The 26,612-nt window shown below is 46.5% G+C and overlaps 1 protein-coding gene across 1 annotated transcript in view; it reads left to right on the forward strand.

Moving 5' to 3' along the window:
• KCNK17 (potassium two pore domain channel subfamily K member 17) overlaps nt 1-26,612 on the forward strand; it is a 46,723-nt gene that overhangs the window by 3,351 nt on the left and 16,760 nt on the right. Inside the window, exon 2 of the mRNA XM_039528373.1 lies at nt 21,109-21,223. Within this exon, the coding sequence (XP_039384307.1) occupies nt 21,109-21,223 (115 nt within the window). The remainder of the gene's footprint in view (nt 1-21,108; nt 21,224-26,612) is intronic.

The following is a 26,612-nucleotide window of genomic DNA, read 5'->3' on the forward strand; positions in this document are numbered from 1 at the left end:
ATACACAGGAGGTCAGACTAGATGATCCAATAGTCCCTTCTGGCCTTAAATGCTGTGAAACACTATTATGCTGATTGTCCCGTTCTCTCACCCCCAGAAGTGATAGACTGTAAGCTCTTTGGGGCAGGGACTGTCTTTTTATTATATGCAGTACAGTGAGTAGCACAATGGGGCCCTGATACCTACTCTGGCCCCTAGGCTCTACCATAATAGAATGAATGATATGATCCACATTGTGTGCTAACTATACAAACAACCTAGTGCAACATTTGAGTTGAGCTAATTAGCCAGAGGAAGTAGGAAATAAAGCTGATGAGTCCAGTTTTGCATTTCACAGTATATGCCCGAGTTCAAAGTCTCACTCTTAACCTTGAGAGAACAAGCAACATCTAGCAGATGTCAGTCCCTTTGCTCAAGACTGGATGGCGCTCCAGTACTACGGCGATGAATGCAGTGTAGATAAGCAGCTATATAGAAGAGAAGAATTGCTACATCCCACAATGGGTGCTGGGCGCTTTACAGAATAAATACAAAGGCATGGCCTTTGCTCTGAGGAGCTTACCATGCAATTTTTAGGTGAAGGAGAATAACAAACAGTAATGGGGGATGGGAGAAGAAGGACAAAGTTTACAGTTAAAGGGATTAGTGATAAGCTAGTCACAGTGCCACAGAGAACCAAAAGGCCTTTCCAGTGTGTTTTTGCTGATTTGTTTTACCACGTGCAGTGAAAATGGGAGACCCACATTCTATTCCGAGCTCGGACTTCTCGCTGTTCGCTGTGGTGCTGAAGGTAGTTTTGAAGCCAGCTCCGTCCTCCCTGACTAGAGATTGGCCGCAACATGCAGTGAAGGAACTTACTGTATGGGCTACAGAGGATCTAGATGGGGAAGGAAGTTAAAGGGTTTTTTTCTTACTCTTGTTATTAAATTAGAAGGTTCTTGTGCCGGCCAGACTTCCTGCTACATGAAACCCTGGCCTGATCTTGAATAGCCCTATATATTTTTTGTTTAATAGGTTTTCATGATGAGTTTAATGAAAAACCCAAACAAATCACACAAGAGCCCCCTTCTCGTCCAGTTCCTGTTCCAGTTTCCTTTGTGGCATAGCTTGGATACTGTGTGTGGTACATGCACACAAAAAACAAACAAATAAAATGACCTGTTCCCTCAGTCATCTGTTCACCCACTGGTTACCTGGCAAAGTCATGATCGGTCCTATCTCACCATCATGTTGGTATTCTAGACACATAATTTGATTACTTGCAAACTAGGAAAGAGCTGGACACAGTGGTTATGAAAAAGCAAAAGCAGTGGCTGGGCTTTTTAATCACTTTGACATATTTCACAGACTGTGAAGTTCTTTAGCATTGTTTATATACAAAGCTTTCTCATTAGGGTTACCTCCAAACACATTTATTACAGTAGAGTCCTGGGGCTGACAGCAGATGGAGTCTCATTTTGCTACACACTGTACAAACATATAATTTCATATCCTGTTTATTACGGTTGTGCCTTGTAACTGACCAAGATTGGGGCTCTGTTGTGCTAGGCCAGGGGAAGACAACCTATGGCACGTGAGCTGATTTTCAGTGGCACTCTCACTGCCCAGGTCCTGGCCACCGGTCCGGGGGGCTCTGCATTTTAATTTAATTTTAAATGAAGCTCCTTAAACATGTTAAAAACCTTATTTACTTTACATACAACAATAGCTTAGTTATATATTATAGACTTCTAGAAAGAGACCTTCTAAAAACATTAAAATGTATTACTGGCACGCGAAACCTTAAATTAGAGTGACTAAATGAAGACTCAGCACACCACTCCTGAAAGGTTGCCGACCCATGTGCTAGGCACTGTACAAACACAGTAATACAGTCCTGTTCTGATGAGCTTAGTCTAAACAGACAAGACAGACACAGGGTAGGAGGAAAGGTAACATACAAGCAGAGTGATCAATGCAGTGAGGTGGTTGAAAATGTCATGTTTGTTCAGCGATTTTTTTTTTTTGTTATGTAAATCGTTCAGTGGAATGATGGGAGGAGCTAGATAGAAGGACAAAGGAAGGGAGGAGCAGGAAGGGTTGGAGCAAACAGTCAAAGCACACAGGGGCAAGAACGTTCAGAAGCAGTCTGATGGCAACCATTCAGTTTCATAAATTAGGTAGTGTTCATAAAAGGTGTTGGATTGACAGCCCTCGAGGCTAAAGTTTATTGCATATCCCCAGAACAGGTACAGCTTGGACAACAGCAGAGCAGGCTTTGTCCACATGCTACTCCCTTCCAAAGTGTCTCTGCTGTACCCTGGAGAGACCACCTCTCGGGGAGAAACAAGTGCAGTGTCCTTGGTCTCTTTAATCCTTGGCCACACTTCTGAGACTATAAGCAAAGGTGCTGTGTGTGATGTGGACAGCTGGTCACAAGGAACTGGACTGAAAGCATCAGCTCATGTTGCACAAAGCACCAATCAGCCAATAGATAGTAACAGCTTTGGTTGATGGGTTCAGACAGATGGCTTAGATGAGAGAGGCTCTGTAATCAGGAGAGGATGGCTTAGGTGGCTAAGCCTGGTGTTATATAAATTATTATTTGCTTTCCGGTCCCCTTGATGGTTTTCATTCTGTTGAAATTATATTCACCACCTCTTCCAATCCCATCAGGCTCCTTTTCTCCCTTCTTCTGCACTACATTTCTCAGCACAAGACAAGCACTGGTGCAATGAAGCTGGGTTGCGTTTTTGGATCTAATACATCAGAATCCTGGAGCCCACCCAGGCACCTCCCACAGTTGTCTATTTCTGATCTAGAGTTGTTCCATATGCACACCCAACTACCCACCACGCCAATCACACACACATGGATCAGACAGACAGTTTTAATTATTAAAGACTGGGACATCATAGCTAAGAGGAAGGTTTCTGTAAAGAGCTATTCAACCCAAAGCTCCAGATCTAAACATCCCGAACTTTGAAGAAGCCTAGTTTCCTTTCCGGCTTTAAGAACACCTGAAACAAACCTTCTTTCTTTTGTGGTATACAAGAAAATATATCCTTCAGCGGCTGTTCGCCACGTAGGCTGGATGCGTCGCTGTGCCTGAGCTGAACTGGTTATCCAGACTCTCTCACTCCCTGTGCTGTGATGTATGCCAGAATTGCGGACTCCACTGCAGCTACAGTTGTTGAACTTCTTCAAAGACCCTGGAATATGTAATATACGTAGACTTCTGTCGGGCGTTTGACTTGGTACCACACGACATTTTGATTAAAAAACTAGAATGATATAAAACAAACACGGTGCACATGAAATGGATTTAAAACTGACTAACTGATGGGTCTCAAAATATAATTGTCATTGGGTGGGTGTGTTTCAAGTGGGTGCCTGCAATCAGGGCTTTGGAGCGGATCTCAGACCTGGAGCGCGGACCAGTAGGTTTTATGCCTGGAGCTGGAGTGGAGCAATTTAAATATCTAATTTCTCCAAATCGCTGCCTGCAATGATCAGTTCTTAGCCCTACACTATTTAACATATTTATCAATGACCTGGAAGAAAACATAAAATAACTAATGAATTTTGCAGATGACACAAAAATTGTGGAGTGGTGAATAGTGAAGAGGCAGGTCACTAATACAGGCTGATCTGGATCATTTGGTAAACTGGGCGCAAGCAAACAATATGTATTTTAATATGGCTTAATGTAAATGTGTACACCTAGGATCAAAGAATGGAGGCCATAGTTACAGGATGGAGGACTCTGTCCTGGGAAGAAGTGACTCTGAAAAAGATTTGGGGGTTGTGGTGGATAATCAGCTGAACATGAGCTCCCAGTGTGACACTGTGGTCAAAAGAATTAATATGATCTTTGGGTGCATAAACAGGGGAATCTTTAAGTAGGAGTACAGAGGTTATTTTACCTCTGTATTTGGCACTGGTGTGGCCACTGCTGGAATACTGTGTCCAGTTCTAGTGTCCACAGTACAAGAAGGATGTTGATAAATTGGAGAGGTTCAGCAAAGAACCTCAAGAATGATTAAAGAATTAGAAACCATTCAGTGATAGACTGAAGGTGCTCAATCTATTTAGCTTAACAAAAAGAAGGTTAAGCGGTGAGTTGATTATAGTCTATAACAGGAGTAGGCAAACTGTATGGCCCGAGGGCCGCATCTGGGTATGGAAATTGTATGATGGGCCATGAATGCTCATTAAATTGGGGGTTGGGTGTGGGAGGAGGTGAGGGCTCCAGCTGGGGATGCAGGCTCTGTGGTGGGTCCAGAAATGAGGAGTTCAGTGTGCGAGAAGAGGCTCCAGGGTGGGGCATGGGGTTGGGGCACGGGCGGAGGGGGAAGGGCTCCAGCTGGGGGTGCAGGCTCCGGGGATGAGGGTTTGGGGTGCATCACGGTGCTCTGGGCTGGGACCAAGGGGTTTGTTGGGCAGAAGGGGGATCAGGGCAGGGGGTTGGGGCATGAGGGGGTCAGGGGTGCAGGCTCCGGGCAGCGCTTACCTCAAGCAGCTTCCAGAAGCAGCGGCATGTCCCCATTCTGGCTCCTATGCAGTGACATGGCCAGGCAGTTCTGCATGTTGCCCCATCCACAGGCACCGCCCCTGCAGCTCCCGTTGGCCATGGTTCCTGGCCAATGGGAGCAGCAGGGGGGTACTTGAGGCGGGGGGCAGCGTGCAGGGCCCCTTGGCTGCCCCTACATGTAGGAGACAGAGAGGGGACATGCTGCTGCTTCCAGGAGCCGTGCAGAGCCACGGTACGAACGGAACAGGGCAAGCCCCTGACCCCGCTCCCCGGAGGGTGCTCGAGGGCCAGATTAAAATGTCTGAAAAGCCGGATGCGGCCCCTGGGCCATAGTTTTCCCCCCCCGGGACTATAAGTACCTACATGGGGAACAAATATTTAATAATGGGCTCTTCAGTTAGCAGAGAAAGGTCTAACGTGATCTAATGGTTGGAAGTTGAAGCCAGACAAATTCAGACTGGAAATAAGGTGTAAATTTTTAACCCTCAGAGTAATTAACCATTGGACCATTTTACCAAGGGTCGTGGTGGATTCTCCATCACTGACAATTTTAAAAATCAAGACTGGATGTTTTTCTAAAAGATGGGATCTAGGAATTTTGGGGGGGAAGTTATATGGCCTATGCTATACAGGAGGTCAGACTAGATGATCACAATGGTCACTTCTGGCCTTAGAATCTATGAATTGGAATCCCAGCCACGGGGTCTGGAGCTTCCTTGTTTGCAGCCTTGCTCCAATGTTGTAAATGTATGATTTCCTAGTGGGGTCACTAGGATAATTCCCATTTCTCCCCCTCCCTCATCTCTTTGCTCCACACCCCTCTCATGTCCTACAATGTAGCCCTAATACCTTATTGCCGCTGTTTCCTGTATTTATTGGATTGGCCTGCCCAGTCCCTAGCATTGCAGCAGCGCCGTGTTATTTGAAGCATGTTAATTACACAAACCATGATAGAGAAGGAGAAAATCAAAGAAGACGTAAATAAAATAAATAGATCTTGCCTCCTTCCTTGAATCTCACCAGACCGGAGCACTGTGGATCTGTGAAAGGGAGTTTGGAAAAGGCAGTCATAGACTCACAGGAGCTGGTGCAAGCACCACCTCTGCCCATTCCTCCAGTGCTTCCTTCTTAGTAACAAGCATCCCTTTCTTCTCTGGGCTGAGCTACAGCCAATTCACTTTCATTCAGATCTCTAGCTTGGTCTGGCACTGGGAGAGTAATGAAGCTGTTCATTAAAAAGCTCATTAATAGTGAGGATTATTTATACATTAATGAGAATGCAGCCTAGTGCACCTGGAATTCTGCTGTGGTGGCCTCCTATACCTTTAAGAGAAGATATGGTGAAGTAAAAATGTGTGGGAACCTACCTACGAAGTCCCTCAGGGAGGACAAGCAATTGTCTAGCACAGCCTTGTGGGACCTTTCTGAAAAGAAGGAGCAGACTCACTGTGGGCTACTCCTTCTGGCCCATAAGATCCCAGGCATGAGTTACGTTGTACCTTGTGGTCAGTGGTATTAAAAGCTGCTGATTACTCTAATTGAGTAAGCATGGAAACCGCTTATGCTGACGTCTAACTACAAGATCAGCCACCACCGATGATATTGTAGCCTCGGTTCTGCACTCAGATCTGAATCTAACTATGGGGATCAAATAACTCAGTGGAGCAAGCAGGGGTTGGTTCATCACCACTTTCTCAAGAACTTGTCCAACAAAAGGCAGGTCTGAGACAGGATGGAATTAATATCCCAAAATGGTTTATTGAGCAAGGGCCTTGTTTAGATGTGGCTTTCCCGAACACCCTGGAAAAAGGCATTAATCCATGTCAAAATCTGGCCTACCATCTCTATATTGTCTTTAAGCAGCTGTGAAGGACATAGGTCCCTCTCACAGATGATTGGTGGCAACTCCCCATCCCACTCTCAGAAAGCAAAACTGGAAGAAAACTTCTCTCCCTTCCTGTTTTTACACTGACACCATAAAAGTGATCAGCTCCGACCCGACCCGACTGTTCTGGTCTGAAAAATAAATAAATGCTGTTTGTTACAGTAGGGCATATTCAGCTCTGTTCAGGCACAGGCACTCTGGGGTTACTCCCACCTATCAGACCTAGGAACAGTTCCACTGGCCAGAGCAGATGGCCCTGGAGTCAGGGGGCTGCATGGTCTTCCAGGCTGTGTAAGCTCTGTCTGCAGTAGCAGCACTAACTGCCTTGGTGGAAGGTGAAAATGTTGTTTCTTGCAGCTGGGCCTGGCTCTACCCTAGTCTGGTGCAGAGAGGAGGTCTGGTGGGGGCAGGAATGCGAGCAAGCGAGCCCATCCACACTCATCCCAGGCAGTGCGGCTCTGCTCCTGTCATAAGAACATAAGAACGGCCGTACTGGGTCAAACCAAAGGTCCATCTAGCGCAGTATCCTGTCCACCAACAGTGGCCAATGCCAGGTGCCCCAGAGGGAGTGAACCCAACAGGCAATGATCAAGTGATCTCTCTCTTGCCATCCATCTCCACCCTCTGACAAACAGAGGCTAGGGACACCATTCCTTACCCATCCTGGCTAATTGTCATTAATGGACTTAACTTCCATGAATTTATCCAGTTCTCTTTTAAACACTGTTATAGTCCTAGCCTTCACAATCTCCTCAGGTAAGGAGTTCCACAAGTTGACTGTGCGCTGTGTGAAGAAGAACTTCCTTTTATTTGTTTTAAACCTGCTGCCCATTAAGTTCATTTGGTGGCCCCTAGTTTTTGTATTATGGGAATAAGTACTTTCTCCACATCACTCATGATTTTATATACCTCTAGCACAGTAGTCCCCAACCTTTTCGTCTGGCAGGCGCCAGACGAAGGACCGTGGTGGCGATGGAGCACCCGCCGAAATGCCGCCAAATTGTCGGCGGCAAGTGGCGTCATCGAGAGGCGTTGCCGCCAAATTTCTGCGGCGTTTCGGCGGCGATGCCTCTCGATGATGTCACATGCCACCAACAAGTGATGTCATCGAGAGGCGTCGCCGCCTAAACACTGTAGAAATTTGGCGGCATTTCTACGGATGCTCCACCGCCGGCCAGGACGCGGGTGCATTTAGATGCCCCCGCGGGCGCCATGGCACCCGCGGGCACCGTGTTGGGGACCCCTGCTCTAGTATATCCCCCCCCTTAGTCTCCTCTTTTCCAAGCTGAAGAGTCTTGGCCTCTTTCATCTCTCCTCATATGGGACCCTCTCCAAACCCCTAATCATTTTAGTTGCCCTTCTCTGAACCTGGGCTGGGCACAGGGGTTAGACAGTGAATCCAGGCTGTGGTGGCTCTGTTCTGGACCACAGTGCTGGCGTGGGCCTGGTTTGCTGCTCTGGCTCTTACTGCTAGGAGGAGGATTGAGGAGATCATGACAGCATCCCGTGATGCGTGTCATGCTTCGCCTGGGGAGCTAGGCATGTGCACAGGAGTAGCAGCTGGTGAGCTGATAGGTAGCTAGATGGGGGGGGGCAGAGCTTAGCCCCCCCCCCCCACCTATGACTAATGGGTTAGGATACCATGATAAACACAACTGGACAAGAACACGTAATTCTCTGTTAAGCCAGGTCTACACTGGAAACCTTTGCATTAATTAGGGCTGTTATTTGATTTTGGGGTTTTTTGGCAATATTTCTATCTAGTAAAAATCAGTTAAGTATGAAACCTGGGGCCTGTGCACTATGAAAATTGTGGGGGGCATCTTCCTTAAAGAGACCTCACCCCAAATAGAGCCCAGAATGCCCCTTCCACCTCACCCCACTCTCAGACTCCAGAATGCCCCTCCCACCCCACACATACCCCACCATATACACAGACCTTTGAATGCCCCTCCCACCACACATATACCCCAGCAACCCTCCACCAGCCCTCCCATGCATCCCTACAGCCCTGACTCACATCCCATTCACCAGCCCCCAGCACCTCAATTGCAGTAGCAATAGTAGCCCCCCAATATCCCCAACTCACCTCCACCATCCTGGCCCCCAACCCTACCATCCTCAACATTCCCCATTCCCCTGCACAGCCCTACAACTCACCCCACCACCACCGCCATGCCACACTCACCCCCAACATCCTGGCCCCCAATCCCACTGGCTCCCAACATCCTCCACTGACCCCTAACCCCTCATCCCACAGCCCCCCAAAACTCCCCACTTACCCTATAGCCCATTGACCAGTCATCCACAGCCCCTTGCCCACCACCTACAGGATCTTCCTGGCCACTCACTGGTGCCTGCTGGCACAGTGCTCTGCTCCCCTCCCAGGCTAGGGCAGCTCCTCCTATCTCGGCTGTGCAGCTCTGCTTGCTCTCATCGCTCACCCTGCACTCACAGGGCCCCGCACCACTCAGGTTAGGCATGGCCACCCCTCTGTCATGAGAGGGGCAGCTGGGCCAATGTTGATTGAGTAGCATTGTGACCTGCTGCATAGGGTTGCAGCCCTGCTCAGGTTTGTTTTTTGGTTTTTTTTCCAGTGGATTGGCCTGCCCCTGAGACGGGGACTCTGTGCAAGTGCACATTGGTTAATCCAGATCTGGTCAAAAGCCCTTGTGTAGACACAGTTCTACTGACATAACAATGTTTTTTCGTTCAGGAAACTGGTTTAAACTATACCTGCAAAATCATATTTTTGTTATTGTTGTTGCCAGTATGGCCAGTGTCTCCACTAGGAGGGTTTGCTGCTATAGCTACATATAGCCACACTGGCAAACATTTTCTAGTGTAGACTAGGTCTAATGTATGCTATTAAAGGTGTGGGAAAGTCAATTAATCAGGTCTTGGTTTCTTCAGTGGTACTAATTTGAGGCAGCAGCTGTGTTCTACCCAATTTCTAATCCATCCCACATCTTCTCTGCTTTAGTCAGAATTCAAATACAGGGCCTCCTCCAGCCAAGAACTGGGGTTGCGTGCCAATAAATAGCAGTGGTGTGACCTATAGAGCTTTTTTCGTTCTGAAGCTAATTAACCTTTGTCTTCCTAATCTGAGAGGAGAGTGAACCTTGTGAATGTTATCTGATTGCTACTGTTATCCTGTAAGAACTGTGCAATTGTACATATTAATCTTAAGAATTTCCAGTATATAGCAGAGAGAAACTCATTTAAACTTTAATCCCTTATCAGAGGTCCTGTGCCTTTTGAAATGCCTCTCTCCCACACTGATAGTTGGGGAAAGAATGGGAGTTTCTGAGACCAGGTAAACAGTCACCATAATCTTGGTTTCCTGGACAAGTCTGTGTTTCCTGGACAAGCTGATTTCATGTTAATGCGTGAAAGCCAACCAAACAAACTGGGAAGTGAGATTCCCCCTCTCCGATCCAGTCTTTATACTCATTCTTTTTGCCTTTCCTGAGGACCTCTCTGAGACACACTCAGTTTTACAGGGAGAAGCAACACTTCATGTTGAAGAAGCACTCTGAAATAGCACTGGCTAAAATGCCATGATCAGCAAGCACAGGATACTAAAACTGACCAGAGTTTGGGTATATCGAGGGACGTTACATGTTATCTTCCACAATACTTCCATCTCCCAACATGTGCCGGTGGATGATTGTCCTTTTCTGGAAGTGTGGCCGAAAAACTGTTAAGGTGTAGTGCAATGGAAGGGGTGCTGGCATGGGAGTTTGGAAGAACCAAGAGTAGGTCAACTGTGACCGGCTGTGTGACCTCGGGAAAGTCATTTTTGCCCAGATCCTCAAAGGTATTTAGGTTCCTCAGTGGAAGTTAGTGAGAATCCCTCATTCCTCCACCTCTCCCCAGGACTAGAGAAAAAGTGGATATGAATGAAGAAGAAACTACTCCGATTATCCATTGTTTATACAAAGTGCTTTGTCCCTTCCTGTCACTGTTGAAGAGGGAAGTAGAAGCTCAGCTGCCTGATAAGGTCATGCTTGTAAGGAAGGCAGCATCTCAGCTTAGTCATACACATGCACACACTCTGGTCTTGCCTTTCTGGGTGCCTTTTTGGAAGATACGCTTTAGTCAAACACAAGTTACTGGGCCCGCTGCGGGGGTAACTGGGTGAAATTCTGTGCCCTGTGATGCACAGGAGGTCAAACTACATGATCCAAATTCTTGCCTTAAACTCTATGAATTTATGAAAAAGGGAGATCATTATACTTACTCTCCTTTGTATCGCATTTTGAGGTCTACAGATGAAGAGCCCTAGGTGACAACTAAGTAATTCTGGCTTCGGGAGCGAACTTAAGGGCTCAGAGAGTGGGAAAACAGAATCCAAGATGCAGTGTAAAGACTCGTTGTAGCTCTCAGCGATAGGAAGTTGTGGTGAAGCTGGAAACTGATGGTTGAGGCGCACACAAATGACAAGAGAGACTAAGGGGTGAGCTGTAGAATTGGCTGTTGCTGCGTGCTCAGAAATGATAACCGAGGCTGAAGTTAGAACTAAGAAATACGTAGGCTACGTCTACACTGCCCACCGCTGGTGGCAGTGTGTAGGCTATGCGTAGCTGCACGCAGCCATGAAAAGTTAGTTCCATCCACACTTCAGTGTGTAGCTATACATGTCAGTGAAAGGTTCTGGTGGGGGGAAGGCAGCAGGGAGAGCAATGTCCCCTGTTGCCCCCTCCACCAGAGTCTTTCCCCACTGCCTCTCTGCACCGCCCCCGCCAAAGCCTTTCCCTGCTGCCGGAGTCTTTCCCTGCAGCGTGACGCTGCTGGAGCCTTTTGCTGCTACCAGAGCCTTTCCCCACAGTTGTAGTCTTTACCTGGGTTGGTTTATATATGTGTTGAACCCAGGCTTGCCTGCCCTGCTGCAGGTATAGGTTAGAGTCCAGGTTTCGCTTTAAGGTGGGCTCTGACCTGCCCTCTTTGCAGTGAGGATGTAGCTAACACTGGGTAGTGGAACTCAGCTTTTGACAGTCCTCCTGTGTCATCCCACAGTTCCCCAGACCTGTATTTTACAGCCCTTCTACCAACTCATTTCCCACTTGCCTCCTATGCACCAGATGCTACCTGCTGGTTTATAGCCACCTGGTTGGTGTTTAACTCTTCATTGCTCTGTTTCTGCAATACGTAGCTCACTGCAGCCAGACAACCCTATAAGATGCCATCGCAGCAAGCTGCTAGCTGGACAGAGGACCCCACCAGGTTTCTGGTTAACCTCTGGTATGAGTGCAAAAAAGAACATGATTTTGGGAGATGCACCTGAAATCTGTACCGTTATGATAACATCTTGAAGAGGCTGGGTGAGGTGGGGATCAAACATATGGCTGCACAGCGTTGAAAGTGTATTAAAATCCTAGAGAGGATTCCTGCAATACAAAGGGTCTGGCAACTCTCTGTCTGCTACAAGGATTTGGACCAGGTGCTCACCCTCACCTGGTGTACAGAGCCCCCAGTTGTGCACGACAGGCTTTTAGCAGGGCTGGCATGATTTTTATACTGGAGGCAGAGAGGACCAGGATAGCACTGGAGAAGGCTCCAATGGCAGTGGAGGCGGAAGAGAAGGAACAGACCACGGTTCTGGAACAGCTCCAGAGTAGGCCACATGAATGTGGGATGTCTTGAGACCATATTCTGAAGACCTGTTTGGGGACTGACCCAACAAACAGCCTGGAGAGGAAGTGGCATTAGAGTAGGAGCCGGAGCCACAGCTGGATAAGTGGCTGCTGCCATCTTTGTTGTTGTTATGGGGAGAAATTGCACCATGGGTGGGAGGGATTTCTGGATCATGGCCAATAAGATTATTGCTATGAAGGATATTATGTGCTAGAGGTTGGCCTTAGCTTCAGCTGAGGGCAAAAGCCATGACATTGTCCTGGCCCCCTTCCTCCACACTAAGCCCCCAACCACCATGTGTGATTCAAGATGGAGCCCAAGTAGGGGGAAAACAATTAAACATGCAACTAGTGAGTCATTCTTGTTAAATTTATGCTGATTATTTAAAATATATATCAAAGATGGGAGTATAGGTTTAGCAAGAGGAGTGCATATGTCAGCATGTATGGCTCTTAGTAATTCTGTCACACCAGGAGACTGTTGTACAATTATAGCAATACCAGTATTGCAGCATTGGCCCAGACATTCTGGATTATAAATCTCAGTGGCTGTATTAAGTTGAAAAAGTTCCTTGATGCAGCACTACTTGGCCTTCCGGTGCTCCCATTTGCAGCACACTTTCCAGGCCAGGGTGGGGTGAACAGTTCCACTGTTAGCAGGCCTCTGCATCCTGAGTCACCCTCCTGTTAATGTTCACCTGAATTTTCCCCTGCTCCTGGCTGGTGATGCTTGAGAATTTTTCATACAGGATAAACTCAAGACGATTAGTGAGATTCCCGGGTAGGACAAACTTCCAATGTCTGCCTTGATAGCTTATAAGCCCTCTCCACTCCTTTTCAGTCAGCAGGTGATGTAAAATCTCCTTTGTGGAGATGGAGAGAATTCTACCACTAGCCTGGAGAATTTGCTCTCTCTTCCATTCAGGGAACTCCAGCTGATTAACATCCTCTAAGGTTTCCCTAGCATGGATTAATGTTAAAAGCAATAGTAGTAGCAGGTCTCTTGTCACCACAGACATACATACCAGGTCCAAAAAAAATTTTTTTTTCTTTTTAATGCATTAAATCTGGAATTCTTACCATAGTGTGTATGTGGGCTGGTAACCTGGCCTGCAGGAGCTTCTGAACTGGCTGAGGTGTAGCGGTGAAATAAAGTCATACCAAGCAGATAAAAGTGTCAAACTGTTGTCTTGCCGTGACACAGACCATAAAAGGGGGAATTCTCCTCTTTCTTTCCATGTACAAAAAATATCATCTTTGGCAGGACCTTCCACCTCTGCTGAACTGAGGCAGCCACCCAGGTTTCTTGGGAATAGGATCCTGAACCAGCTTGGGAAAAGGAAAAGGCTCAGGGGAGACCCACTATGAATGGTCTGGGTATACTTGTTCCTGCCAAGGTGTAGGGGGCTGGGCTCTCGAGGTCCCTTCAGCCTTTCATTTCTGTGATTCTATGACAGGGGTTGGCAACCTTTCAGAAGTGGTGTGCCGAGTCTTCATTTATTCAGTCTAGTTTAACGTTTCGCGTGCCAGTAATACATGTTAATGTTTTTAGAAGGTCTCTTTCTATACGTCAGTAATATATAACTAAACTATTGTTGTATGTAAAGTAAATAGGGTTTTAAAAATGTTTAAGAAGATTCATTTAAAATTAAATTAAAATGCAGAGCCTCCCAGGACCGGTGGCCAGGACCCAGGCAGTGTGAGTGCCACTGAAAATCAGCTTGCGTGCCGCCTTTGGCACGTGTGCCGTAGGTTGCCTATCCCTGTTCTATGAAATGCATCATGACTTTGGACATGGGTCACACACCAGGCCAATCAGAGAGGGAAAGAGGAGCAGGATATGGAAAGAAAGAGGGAGAAAGCAGAGGAGGAGAGAAAGCGCGCATACTCCCTCTGGCATAACTGGAGAATGAGGGAGCAGGACCAAGCACAGCAAAAGGCGATGGTTGAGCAGCTGCTTACCCTGGTGGCTACTAGCCTTTAGTACCCTGTTCCTGCTCCAGTACCATCGCCAATGTGGGCAAACCCTCCTCTGTGCTACCACATCCTGTAGCCAGTGCAGCCATTCGGCAGTTCAAGAGTTGGGTAGGTTATGAACCACTCCATGACGTGGTATAGGCAGATGTTCCCTGTTCACTCTATGCCTGTACAACCGGGGAGAGAGAGAACAGATACACCTCTGACATCCAGTTCACCACCAGGGAGACTGCAGTGCTTGCACTTTATTTAATGGCACAGGTTTGCATACTCCTGCCCATTTTTTATTTTCACTATTATTTGTTTCCAGGCAGCTGGGATGCCTACATTGCTTTTCAAATCAGAATTTATTTTAATACTTTTTCGTTTGGTTGTACAGTACATTGCTATGTGAGTGCTCAGAAAAGAAGGAAGAGTCAGGAAGTTGTGTCCAAAGATATTAATAAAGTACCCAACACCCTTATAATCACAGAAAATCAATAGCAAACAAACAGATATGTGTACCATAGCGGTACACAGTATCACATTCCCCCATGCCTGTCACGCTGTTGTGATAGGGTGTGGGCACACAAGGCATCCCTTATTTCCCTTGCTCACCTGCACCCAGTCCCACATGCACTCTGTGGCTGCCTCTACCAGGCCTGCAAACTATCAGTGGCTTGAACTCACCCTTGTCCAAGATTTTCGCCCTTATCCTCGCAGGCATGGGTCAGGGCATAGCACATCTCGATAATGTGGGTGGCATTGGCCACACTGGCATCCAGATGGTTCTGTATGCAGAGCCATCTTGCCTTCCACTGGTCACATGCACAGTCCACCACTATCCCACAATCACTATGTGTGTAATTAAATGTTCTGCTGAGTGCTCAAATATCAGTGCGGTAGATGCTACACAGGGTCTCCTAAAATAACAGTGGGCACAAACACCCGTATTGTTAACCATGTTATTTAGTGGGAATAAAGTCCGTGCTTGTCTAAGTGGGTAAAAGCCAGATCTCCTCAGTGCTCTAGCATCATGTGCCTTGTGAGTGAATCCCACACTGGTGTTCATGAACTTGCCTTTGCAGTTGACCTACCCCAGCACAACGCTTGAGCGGTAGCCTTTGCAGTTGACACCTTCATGTGCTCCTTGTGGAGAGCAAACTATGGGCACATGAGTGCCATCGGTGGCCCAGTGCAGCGTGCAACCCCCATTCTTTCCACACCAGCTGCTATTTCAGAAGTCTAAGCCATGTCCACTACTCATGGGGAAACTACAGTAAAAAACGCCTCACAAACCTCATGGCCAACAGTTGACTTGCCAACCCCAAATGAGGTAGTCACCAGCCTGTTGCAGTTTCAGGTAGCCAGTGTCTAGATGGCTATATCAGCCTTGTTCTGGACTCCCTCAGCTGTATGTCCTGGCGCTGTAGGATCAGGGGAAGCACCTCACACAACTCTATGAAAGTGGCCTTCCTCATGCAGGAGTTCTGAAGCTACTGGTGGTCCCCCCAGAACTGCATGAGGATGTGATCCCACCACTCTGTTCTAGTTGTCCTACACCAGAAGTGCTGGTCTACATATGGGAGATACATAGCAACTGCTGCAGCATGTGTCTCTGCTCTGCCATGTCAGCATCGAGCATGTTTAAACTCCAAGATCCACTGCCGCTTCTGAGGGTCAGAAACGGCTGCGGAAATGCCCTCCACCATCTCCCATACTCTCTATGTTTATCCTACTGCGATAACAATTCAGCACCAAGCAGGAACAGCTCATCCACCTGTGCTGGACCCCTGGCGTGGCACCGGCTGGAGGGCATGGAAGTGAAAAACATGCAGAGCTGGAAGTGCCTCAGCTAAATGTGTCGGCAGGCTAAGAACACTTCCACATGGGGGACTGGGAAGAATAGACAAATTCTGCCATAACACACTACATCAAAACAATTTCTTCAAAGATTCAAATTAAGGATCCCTGGGATACTTCTCTGTCTGCCCCCCTCAAAATCCCAGCACCAAACCCAGGTAGCTACAGTGCCATTGTGGATACAGCTACACAGGTATGGATTGTATGTGGCTCTGCAGTATGGATACTAACAGGTGGCTTGACAGCTCAGGTACGCCTGCCCGGGAGCCTGGATCCAGGTACCCTCTGCAGTGTAGAGGTACTCTAAGAAGTGTGACAGACTGAAAGTCAGACTGGAGCAGTGAACGTGGCTGTGCTGGGACAGGAAGCCAGAATGCTGCTTTGTTTGGAAGCTTAATCAGTAAGAGACAGCAGGTGGCTGTTCTCATTAGTGGTGATTGGCAAGAGAAATGGGGGCTGTACCCTCCAAGTATTCTTTACGTGAGCGAGTGCTGAGCAACACCACAACCCCTCCATGAGCTGCCAGTGGGCTGGAGTTAAAGGAGGTGATACTGTGGACCGTGATGTGTGGAAGGAGGCACAAGACTAGGCAGTGACTGGTATCAGGAAATAAAGATTTGAAGTACAGTTGGCTTTGATGAACCGACTGCAGGGAGCACCAGTGCTGCCAAGGGCACCAGTTCCCTTTGCAAATTTCTGGCTGCAAGGCTGAGCGAAATGGATGCAGTTCTCTCCCCAGGGTCACTCACCTCACAGGGCAGGGCTTGTGCTGCTGGGCAACATGGTGTTTGTGAGGCCAGGAAGGCAACAGGACAGAAAGCTGCTTTTAGATAAAGCAATTTGACTGTGAAAGCCACACCTGCGCCTTCCTCATCCGAGAGAACCGGATTGGGACATCGCAGTAGGTTTTGTAAGACTATGTAAAAGTGGAATTTGCATCACAGATGGTGCCACGCAGAAACAGATGAGGCTAGATGGCGAGGAGAACACCAACTTCTAAATAAAGTTACATTTTGATACATCAGGGCATGGAAATCCAAAAGGTCCCACTGGATGAATCTTACAATAACCACTGTGCAGTTCTACAGAGCTGTCTGTCTGAAGAGCTTAGAGTGACTGACAAACATTAATGTGCTCCTAGGAGCTAGGGAAAGGTTCTTATCCCGCTGCTGCAGGTGGGGAACATGAGGCACAAGAGAAGTGAAATGACTTCCCTGGGATCACATAGCAAGTCGCTCAGCAGAGACGGGAGCAGACTCTAGATCTGACTTTGTCTTTTGGTTTAACCACGAAGTTCTGCTTTCTCTTTGTACTTCCTCTTTTGATTGATATTATCCTTTGACTTACACATGTGACCTTTCCGAGCTCTCAAAATATCAGGTCCAAGCACAGCAATTTCACGACTGAGTGTCTTTATTTCATGCAGTCTAGTTGTAGCCGTGTCCGTGCCCAGGATATGAAAGAGGTAAGGTGGGTGAGGTAATATCCTTTATTGGGCCAACTTCTGTCGGTGAGAGAGACAAGCTTTCAAAGAAGAGCTCTGCGTGGCTCAAAAGCTCGTCTCTCTCATCAACAGAAGTTGGTTCAATAAAAGATATTACCTCACCCACCTTGCCTCCGTATTTATTTCAAGTGTTCTACAAGTAACTTACCCTCCAGCGATTAGTGGTATTGACTGGGCCTGACTGATGTCCACAGTTTGAGTTCTTGGACCAGCCTTTGACTCTGAATAACTGGAGGCGGAACACTCATATCTATTAGTTGATTTTAAAAGTGTCAGGTCTTGAAAAAGCTATCTGATAACTGGCTGTTCTAAGTGAGGGCAATAGGAATCCTTAGCCAAAGCTCTGGGCTTTTCTCTTTAAATCTGTAGAATGTCTGTGTGTGGATACTGGGTGAGGTTATTTCTAATTTCTGTTCTCCTTGTCCCTAATGTTTGATTTATTGTATCTGCATATAAATCTCATTAAATAGATATTGACGTATTACAATGAACGCTGGCTGCATCTGGATAGAAAACTTCCTATATTCTGATCTCTATCCTACAAGAATCCTACACATTGGCTACAAAGTAAGCATACCACTTTCCCCTGTAGTTTTAAGGGCAGTCACAAACACCTGCCATTTTAATAACCAAATAGTCTATCAGAAATGTTTTGGTCTATCCCATGAATGCCACAGCAGGTTGGGACTGGTACAATGGGGCATACCGGAGAGGCATGTCATCTGGAGGCTTCTGATAACAAGACACAACAGGGAAGTGGCTAACCCTGGGCCCTATGATCAATGGTGCTGAGCACCTCCTGCAAGGGGGCTGAGTACGCTAAACTCCCAGGAGGCAGGAGCACTTGGCACAATGTATGAGCAGGCCCAATGCTTACTTTTGAGTGGTGGATTTGGGTTAGAAATTCCGTGCCCCAGAGATGAATGGAGAAAAGGCATGCTCCAGTGCAGATATTTTGGACTGTGTTTGCAGAATGGAAGGACAACATCATATCATTGTCCGTTCTGCTTGTTCTCGTCATGTCCTGTCTGAGCTGTTTATTTCCTCTCCCTAAGTGAAGCATTTTCCATTTATTAGTGTTGAATTTCCCTTTGTTGCTTGCAGCCTTCTCTGCTCTCGTCTCTTCAGGGCTCTTTGCAGGGTGGTTCTGTCCCCCTGAGTGTTTACTGCTTTCAAAACTTGGTGTCATGTGCAATTTTGACCACAGCTGAACTTACACCAAAGTGAGGCTTAACAGAGAACAGGAACCAGGTGTGCAGCTTGCAGAGAAGTTATATATTTTTAGTTTCGTTGAGCAAAAAAAAATCTCTGGAAACCCTAAGAGTTCTGGGCTAGGCTGATACTAGGAGGAAACTTCACAGCTTGAAAAGTGACTGTGATGCTCCTCTGGTGGACTCAGGGCTGTGAGGCAACTCACCACCTCCTGCCCTTAGCATGAAGCAGTTTTCCTGATGCCTGCTTTAGCTCAGCTCTCTGAAACCAACAGCCTCAGGCCACCGACAAACACCTACCTGCAGGTCCCCGCAGACCTCGCCCTCTCTGTGCAGGCTAGTGACAGACAAATGGCAACCCCTGAGCCCCTCTGCCAGCCTCCCCCTCGGTGACATCTAGCCCCTGGCATAGCCACTTACAGAAATGACCAGGTAAGTTGTCCCCCAGAGGACAACACACACACACACACAAGCTTGCTTGAGTCAGCTGTCAGCTCCTTTTTAACAACACAATGCTGTCATTTATTTATAGTGAAAACAAATAGGTTTATTAACAAAGGTTATGATTTCCTCTTGTTGTCCAATAAACCTTTAAATTACATGCTGGTGACTCAGACCTTGATTCACTTGTGGCATATAACACATAATTTGTATGTCACACCTGTCAGGCAATGTTTTATTTTCTCCCTAATGTCACTTTTTGGTGCTCGTTCAATGGCATCATGTGGAGCCATGTTTATTTGTCTGGGGGGAGGAGAGAGAAAGGAATCTTTTTGTCATTTAAAAAAGAATTCATAAACATTTCTGTTGTTGTTGTTAGGGAGGAAGACCTCATGGTTAAGGTACTGGACTGGGGCTCAGGAGACCAGGGTATACGTCACAGTCCTGCTGCAGATTTCCTTTGTGGCCTTGGACAAGTCATATCCCATCTCTGTGCCTCAGTTTCCTCATCTGTAAAATGGGACACTAATACTTCCTTACCACCCACTCATTAAATCTGTTGGTAGGTTCCTGGATCCTACAGTACTGGTGGTCCCTGAAGTACCTCGATGGATTATTAGTTTAAAAGAGCTTATCTTTACAAAACCCAGATTTGGGGGCAAATTCGAGCTGAAAGTGACTCCCCTTATTGTGAAGGATGAGAGCATTATCACTAGTACAGTGAATGAGCAAAGCAGGGGTTTGTGTTACTAGATATCTGCTCGGCTTTGCTCAGAGGTGATGGGTTTAGTGTACTCTTGATTCAGCTTTGCATTGCAGGATAAATCATCTCCCAGGGGTGCCAGGAGGATTAGTTAAGGTTGTAAAGTGGTTTATGTATGTACTAGGGATAGTGCTATTTTAAGATCAATTTTTCCACATCAGTAACTTTATTGGTATGACAAAGGGCACGCAGGTGTCGGCACAGTTAACTCATCGAGGGCCCAACTTAATGTAATTCTACTGACTTCAGCGTAGTTACTCCAGATTTACATTGTTGTAAGTGAGAGCAGAATCAGGCCCCAAGTCTCTGTGCATATGACCAGTTTAACAACAGTGATGGGGCAGCGTCTGTACATCTGGCGCATTGCTCGGTTTCTGATGTGACTGCCCTGTATTATTAGACTGGTCCTGCTATATAGTATGTCTCCTCGCAATTATACAGAGCTTTCTTATACTGCATGCATTCCTCCCAAGTGTAGGGAAGGGATCTGGTATGCATCATCCACATGTAAAGGCTTACTTATTGCTTCATGGATCCTGCAATATGCAGAACCCTTTCAGGAGCTTTTGCTTTGAGTTAATCCTTGTTGGATTCTTGTCTGGGAACCTCCTATCTTCCTGTTTCTCTCCCACACAGTCTAGGTAACTTGTGACCGATTTATGGAATGCCACTGGCCCAGACCCTTTGTTTTCTGGGTTCCTTTGGCTTGCAGTCAGCATAGTTTCTGTAAGGCCTTGTCTACAGTATAAACTTAGGTGACTCAGAGGTGTGAAAAACCCACCTCTCTGCTATGCATGGTTATGCTGACCTAACCCCCCGCTGTAAGTGCAGCTAGGTCTATGGATACACGTGTCTGTCGACCTAGCTACCATCACTCAGTGAGGTGGAGTTCCTACAGTAACAGGAAAACCACTTCCAACACTGTCGTCTGCATCTACTTCATGGGATTACAGTAGCAGGGTTACCGCGCTGTAGCTATGCTGCTATCGCGCCCATAAGTGTAAGTGTGGCCTACGGTACTGTTCAATGTACCAGGAGAACCCAGTCCTTAGATTGCAAGCTCTTTGGGACGGGGACTGTCCCTGCAGCTTTTACAGCACAGAGCCCGTTGTCAGGGTGTACCAGAAGATAAACAGGTGATGGCCTTAGCCTCCTTGACCTCTCAGCCCTTGGATCTCCTAACCTCACACAGATGACGGCATCTAAGAGAGAAGCAGCAGGAGGAGTGTGGGTTATAATTTAAATTCTCTTCACACAGTACTGCAAAGGCCAGTTACACAAAGAACAGCCTTGTGGGCTGATGGTCTCACCTGTATTCACTGCCATCTCTTTGCAGGATATCATCAAGGCCTATAAGAGCGGCCTCACCCTCCAGGGAAACTCCACCAGTCTGGGGAGATGGGACTTTGATGGTTCTTTCTTCTTCTCCATCTCTGCGATAACCACCATCGGTAGGAGATCTCTGCTGCTTGTTGTGGGTAACCTGGGTGGAACATGGATGGAATGGGAATGAATAATCACAAGAACACACCCTGCTCCCTCCCTGTGAGACACTGGCTTTCTCAGTCACCAGTGTTCAAATAGAAGCAAACTGCATGCAGATTCCAAGTCAATTTGTCTCTCGTGAGCTTCTGCCTGACTCCCAAGCTGAGCTTTGTGGAGGGCCTACTGATCTGCGTGGCAGTCAAGGACCCATCTGGTTTGGTATTGGTGAAGTGAGTTTGATCTCTAAGCCCTATACTGTGGAGTATCTGGGCTGTGGGTGGAGTGAATGTGGGACTAATGAGGAAATGGGGGAAAATGAGGGGCTAGGGTAGCAGGGAATCAGGCAGATTTTTTTGGAGCCAGATTTTAACGAATCGTTTTGGAGCTAGTGTTTAAAAATTATCCTGACTTGCTCTGCATTCCAATGATTATTTATTTATGTTGTGTTAGTGCCCAAAAGCTCCGCTGAGGTCCGGGGCCCCTTTGTGCTGGGTGCTGTACAAATACTTAGTAAAAGATGGTCTCTATCCTGAATTAATTAAGCCTAATTAAGACAAGCTGCAACAAATGGATGCTCCACAGAAATGAAGGGAATGGAAGGAAGAGAATGGCAACAGTGAAAAGCACATGGGGTTACATGGATTCGCTCATTTATATAATATTAATAAATGCCTGTGGCCCCCTGTCTAGCCATTGTCTAGCCAGTGGCTCTGAAATCTTGTCCTTGGTGTATGTGCCAATATATTAATAGCCCGGACATGGGATTTAGAGTATCAGTCACTGAATGTCAAAGGAGTTGCCTCGGGGTCATTCTAGATTTCCAGCTTTACATTGTATCTTTCAGCCCTTTTTGATCTTCAAGTCATTTTTCAGACCCAAATTTATCTGTCTACATGACTTGCAGACGGGGAATCGTTTTTACTGCTCTGCTTAGTACTGAAAATGCATTGCCATCAGAAATGCTGACCCTGGAAATCAGGAATTATAGCAGTAATAATATAATAGTTTGCTTTTCTACAAGCTGAGAAAGAGAGAAGACACCCACATGACTTTACTGGCTTCTTCCTGGACACTCTGGTTTCCTTTTCATGCGCTTTGAATCTGAGAAGGCTGAGAACTGCTGTATGTACTTGTGTCTGAATAAACCACAGGATGGCGGTGTAGCCTCATTCTAGAATCTAGATGGAAAATTCTACAGGTGCTCAGTCATCTCAACAGAACAGAGAAGTTCGGACACTTTAGGTGCTCTGAACTCTGACTTAAAACCAAACTACCTGCTCAGAGCACATTTGCCTGCTCCCATAGTTCGTTATACGTCCTTTCCAAGCCAACCGGAGTGGCTCTGTTCCCCCAAAGCCATTTTAGCCTCAGTGTGCTTAGCTACTCTCCAGGCAAAACTAACTTGTCTTTTAAAAGTGATTTCCTAGCAAGGTCTTTTTTTGTAAAACAAGGTTTTAGACTCTAGTGCTTTTAAGGCTTATGCCCTGGCTTCACTGAGGGGTACAATCATGCTAGCTGGAATGTTTTTATAATGGCAGTCCCATGGGTAGACTCTGATTTCAGAGTGCTTTTTTGTTTCTTTCACAATGAAGCCAGTGGCAGTGGACACGCTATTGCATGTGTGTGTCTGTCTGTCTCTGGCTTTTCCCTACCCCCCACACATTCCTCAAGGCTTAGAGTGGTCTGGTGGTTTGGGTGGTACCTGAGGACTTGGGAGGTCTAGGTTCTTCAAGCTCTTGCTTTGCCGCGTGCTGCCTCAGTTCACCATCTGTAAAATGGAGACAACAGCATTTCTCCACCTCACTGGGGCTTGTGAGGGTAAATGCATTAAAGATTTTGAGGTGCTCAGATGTTATGACAATGGGGAAGGCATATTAGTACCGTAGGTAGATAGATCACGTCAGTGTAGTTCTTCTACTTACAGAACATGGGTGGACCACTGTTAAATAGAAACCAAAGCAGTTTGGCAGGTGAGCTTGGTATGTGCTAACAATTTTAAAAAAAAGAAAACAAACCTTTAACATTTGTTTTAACCTGACTGACCAAAACCAGTTAGTTTAAACTGGCTCCTCTTAGGAGGCTAATGTCTTGTAACGTTACATTCTGTTTGAAGCACAGAAATACTAGTCAAATCCAAATCTGTTGCCCATTCTCCTTTTATGAATGAGAGTAGAATGACAGAAGAGATGTCCCATCTAAAGCCTGACTGGGGACTGAGGCCTGATGGTGTGGAGAAGCCCCAGGAGAATCAGGATGAATCTGGGGTGTTCTGCTGGTCATTATTAATCATGGGGAAGGTTTTATAATTATTTCTGTGGGTTTTTTTCTTTAATGTCCTAATTCTGCTGTATTTTAAGCTTTTTGACTTAATAATGCAGAATTTTGGACTGAGCAGTGTCAGAGCGTTTCTCCTTTTATTAAAGGTACATTTGCATGGCCAATATTATGATAATTGGGGGGCACAGATCTACCGGCATAGCTATGATTGCAGGAAAGCAAGGCAGGATGTGAATTAGGGTTCAGTAAGTTCCATGTCAGCAGGCTCATGGGACTCGGGCTAAGGGGCTGTTTAATTGCAGTGTAGACGTTTGGGCTCAGGCTAGAGCCCGGGCTCTAGGGCCCTGTGAAGCAGGAGGGTCCCAGAGCTCGGGCTGTACCCTGAGCCCAAACATCTATACTGCAGTTAAAGAACCCCTTAGCCAGAGCCTTGCAAGCCTGAGTCACCTGGAATGGGCCAGGTGCAGGTGTCTAATACTTATTCCTGCCTTGAGTGCAGGGGACTGGACTAGATGACTTCTCGAGGTTCCTTCCAGTTCTGTGATTCTATGATTTCCATGATTTCTAATTGCAAGTGTAGGTAGATTCCAAGGCCTGAAAGGACCATTGTGATCATTTAGTCTGACATCTCGTATAGCACAGGTCATAGAACTTCCCCAAAATAATTCCTAGATCCCATCTTTTAGAAAAACATCCAGTCTTGAGATAAAAAATTGCCAGTGATGGAGAATTGGTCCAATAGTAAAAATTTTAACATTGAAAAGTAATTATACCTTATTTCCAGTCTGAATTTGTCTAGTTTCAACTTCCAGCCATTGGATCATGTTACACCTCTCTCTGCTTGACTAAAGAGCCCATTATTAAATATTTTCCCCATGCAGACTGTAATCAAAAGTCACCACTTACCCTTCCCTTTGTTAAGCTAAATAGATCGAGCGATTTGAATCTGTCACCATAAGGCATGTTTTCTAATCCTTCAGTCATCCTCGTGGCTCTTCTCTGAACCCTTTCCAATTTATCAACATCCTTCTTGACTTGTGGGCACCAGAAGTGGACACACTATTCCAGCAGTGGTCATACCAATACCCCATACCAGTGCTCAATACGATGTAAATTGACCTCCCTATTCCTGCTTGAGATTCCCCTGTTTATGCGTTCTAGGATTTCATGAGCTCTTTTGGCCACAGCATCACACTGGCACCTCATGTTCAGCTGATTATTCACCATTCCCAAAACCTTTTCAGCATCACTGCTCCCCAGGATAGAGTCCCCCATCCTGTTAGTATGACCTGCATTCTTTATCCCCAGATGTATACATTTACATTTAGCCATATTACAATTCATATTGTTTGCTTGCACCCAGTTTCCCAAGCAATCCAGATTGCTCTGTAACAGTGACCTGTCCTCTTCATTATTTACCCATCCCCAAACTTTTGTGTCATCTGCAAATTTTATCAGTGTTGATTTTCTGTTTTCTTCCAGGTAATTGATAAAAACGTTAAGTAGTGTAGGGCCAAGAACCAGTCCCACTGGAAACACACCTGTTTCACGATTCCCCATTTTTAGATACATTTTGAGACCTTTCAGTCAAAATTTCATGAGTTTTAAGTCAATCTTGTGATTGTTGAATGCTTGGGAATGGCAAGATTGTAAAAGTTACTCACACAAGTAGGGATTGCGGGATCAAGCTCTTGACATTTAATTCTGTGAATCCTGTTGGTACTGTACATTTTATTATAGTAATGCCCACTAGATGGCAGTATAGTGTCTAAGGGAAAAATACAGGTAGCTGGTCATAGAGCCCCTATGTTTGAGATAGGGTGACCAGATGTCCCGATTTTATAGGGACAGTCCCGATTTTGGGGTCTTTTTCTTATATAGGCTCCTATTACCCCCCCCCACCCCCACCCCATCCCATCCTGATTTTTCACACTTGCTGTCTGGTCACCCTAGTTGGAGAGCCCTGTCCATGTTTATGCAAGTTCTGGAGACATCAGAAGGTGTTACTAGGAAGGAAGCATGGTCCCAGACCTCAAGGTGTAGCTAAGAATGAGACGGACTCTTCAAAGCATGTAAAGAGACAAGGTCCCTTCTCAAAGAACTTGCTGTCCGGCTCAGAGAAATGTGATGTACAGGGTGATGGTTCTGATGCAGGACCATGCTGGGACACAGTCATGGGAGATCAGTGTAGAAGGGTTTAGGAGTGGTTGAAGACGAGAGAGGTTGTCCCAAGCATAGGCGGCAGTATGAAAGAAATCCTAGGTATGGAGAGTGAGGAGAAGTTGGATGGAATTTACCCCTCACATTCAGGGTGTTGCTAACTCCTCCTGCTTCTTCCTCCACAGCTTCTTCACATTCTGCCCTTGCTCCCCACACCCTTGTCCTTGCCTTGATGGTCTCCCACCTTGTAATCCTTCTGGCCTTCCCATCAGCTCCTGGCTCCCCTCCAGTCTGTGCAAAATGCGACTGCCAAATCCACTGCCCTCGCCCACAGCTCTGTTCATTTCTCTCTCTCTCTCTCACTCACACACACACACACACACACCTTCTCTGACTCTGCATCATCTTCAGCACCTACTTCAAACACCATGTCCCCTTGCTCAAAGTTCTGCCAGCTCAGAACCCTCTGCTTCTCCTCCCTGTTGCCCAACAATCTCCTGTTCAGACCCTGCACTCCAGTGTTATCAGTTCTTATGATACTTGGTGAGTTCCTTGAAGTCTCAGCTCCTGGAGTCACGGGATAATATGACTCTCAACTTTTGTTTAAAAAGACAAAGTAAGTTTCTAGCCCTTACAGCTGTTGAGAAAAGCTTGAAAGCATGATCCCTGAAAGCTCAAAGACCAGAAGGGAGATAAGAATCTCAATTTTTTCGTGTTTAGAAACTTGTGTTTTTAGGCCAATCTTGTTATTTTTATGGGGCCTGACTCATGATTTTTTGAATGCTTGTGGTTGGGAGTTTGGGCACTCGACCAGTTCCACCTCTCCCCATATCCTTTAGTTCTCTTTGTGTACCTCTGGGCCTTTTCACCTGCTGTCCCTTACATCTGGAATGTCCTCCTTGATCTTCCACAGAGCTT

Source organism: Mauremys reevesii, linkage group 3 (assembly GCF_016161935.1).
Source record: "Mauremys reevesii isolate NIE-2019 linkage group 3, ASM1616193v1, whole genome shotgun sequence".
In the NCBI taxonomy this organism is placed as follows: Eukaryota; Metazoa; Chordata; order Testudines; family Geoemydidae; genus Mauremys; species Mauremys reevesii.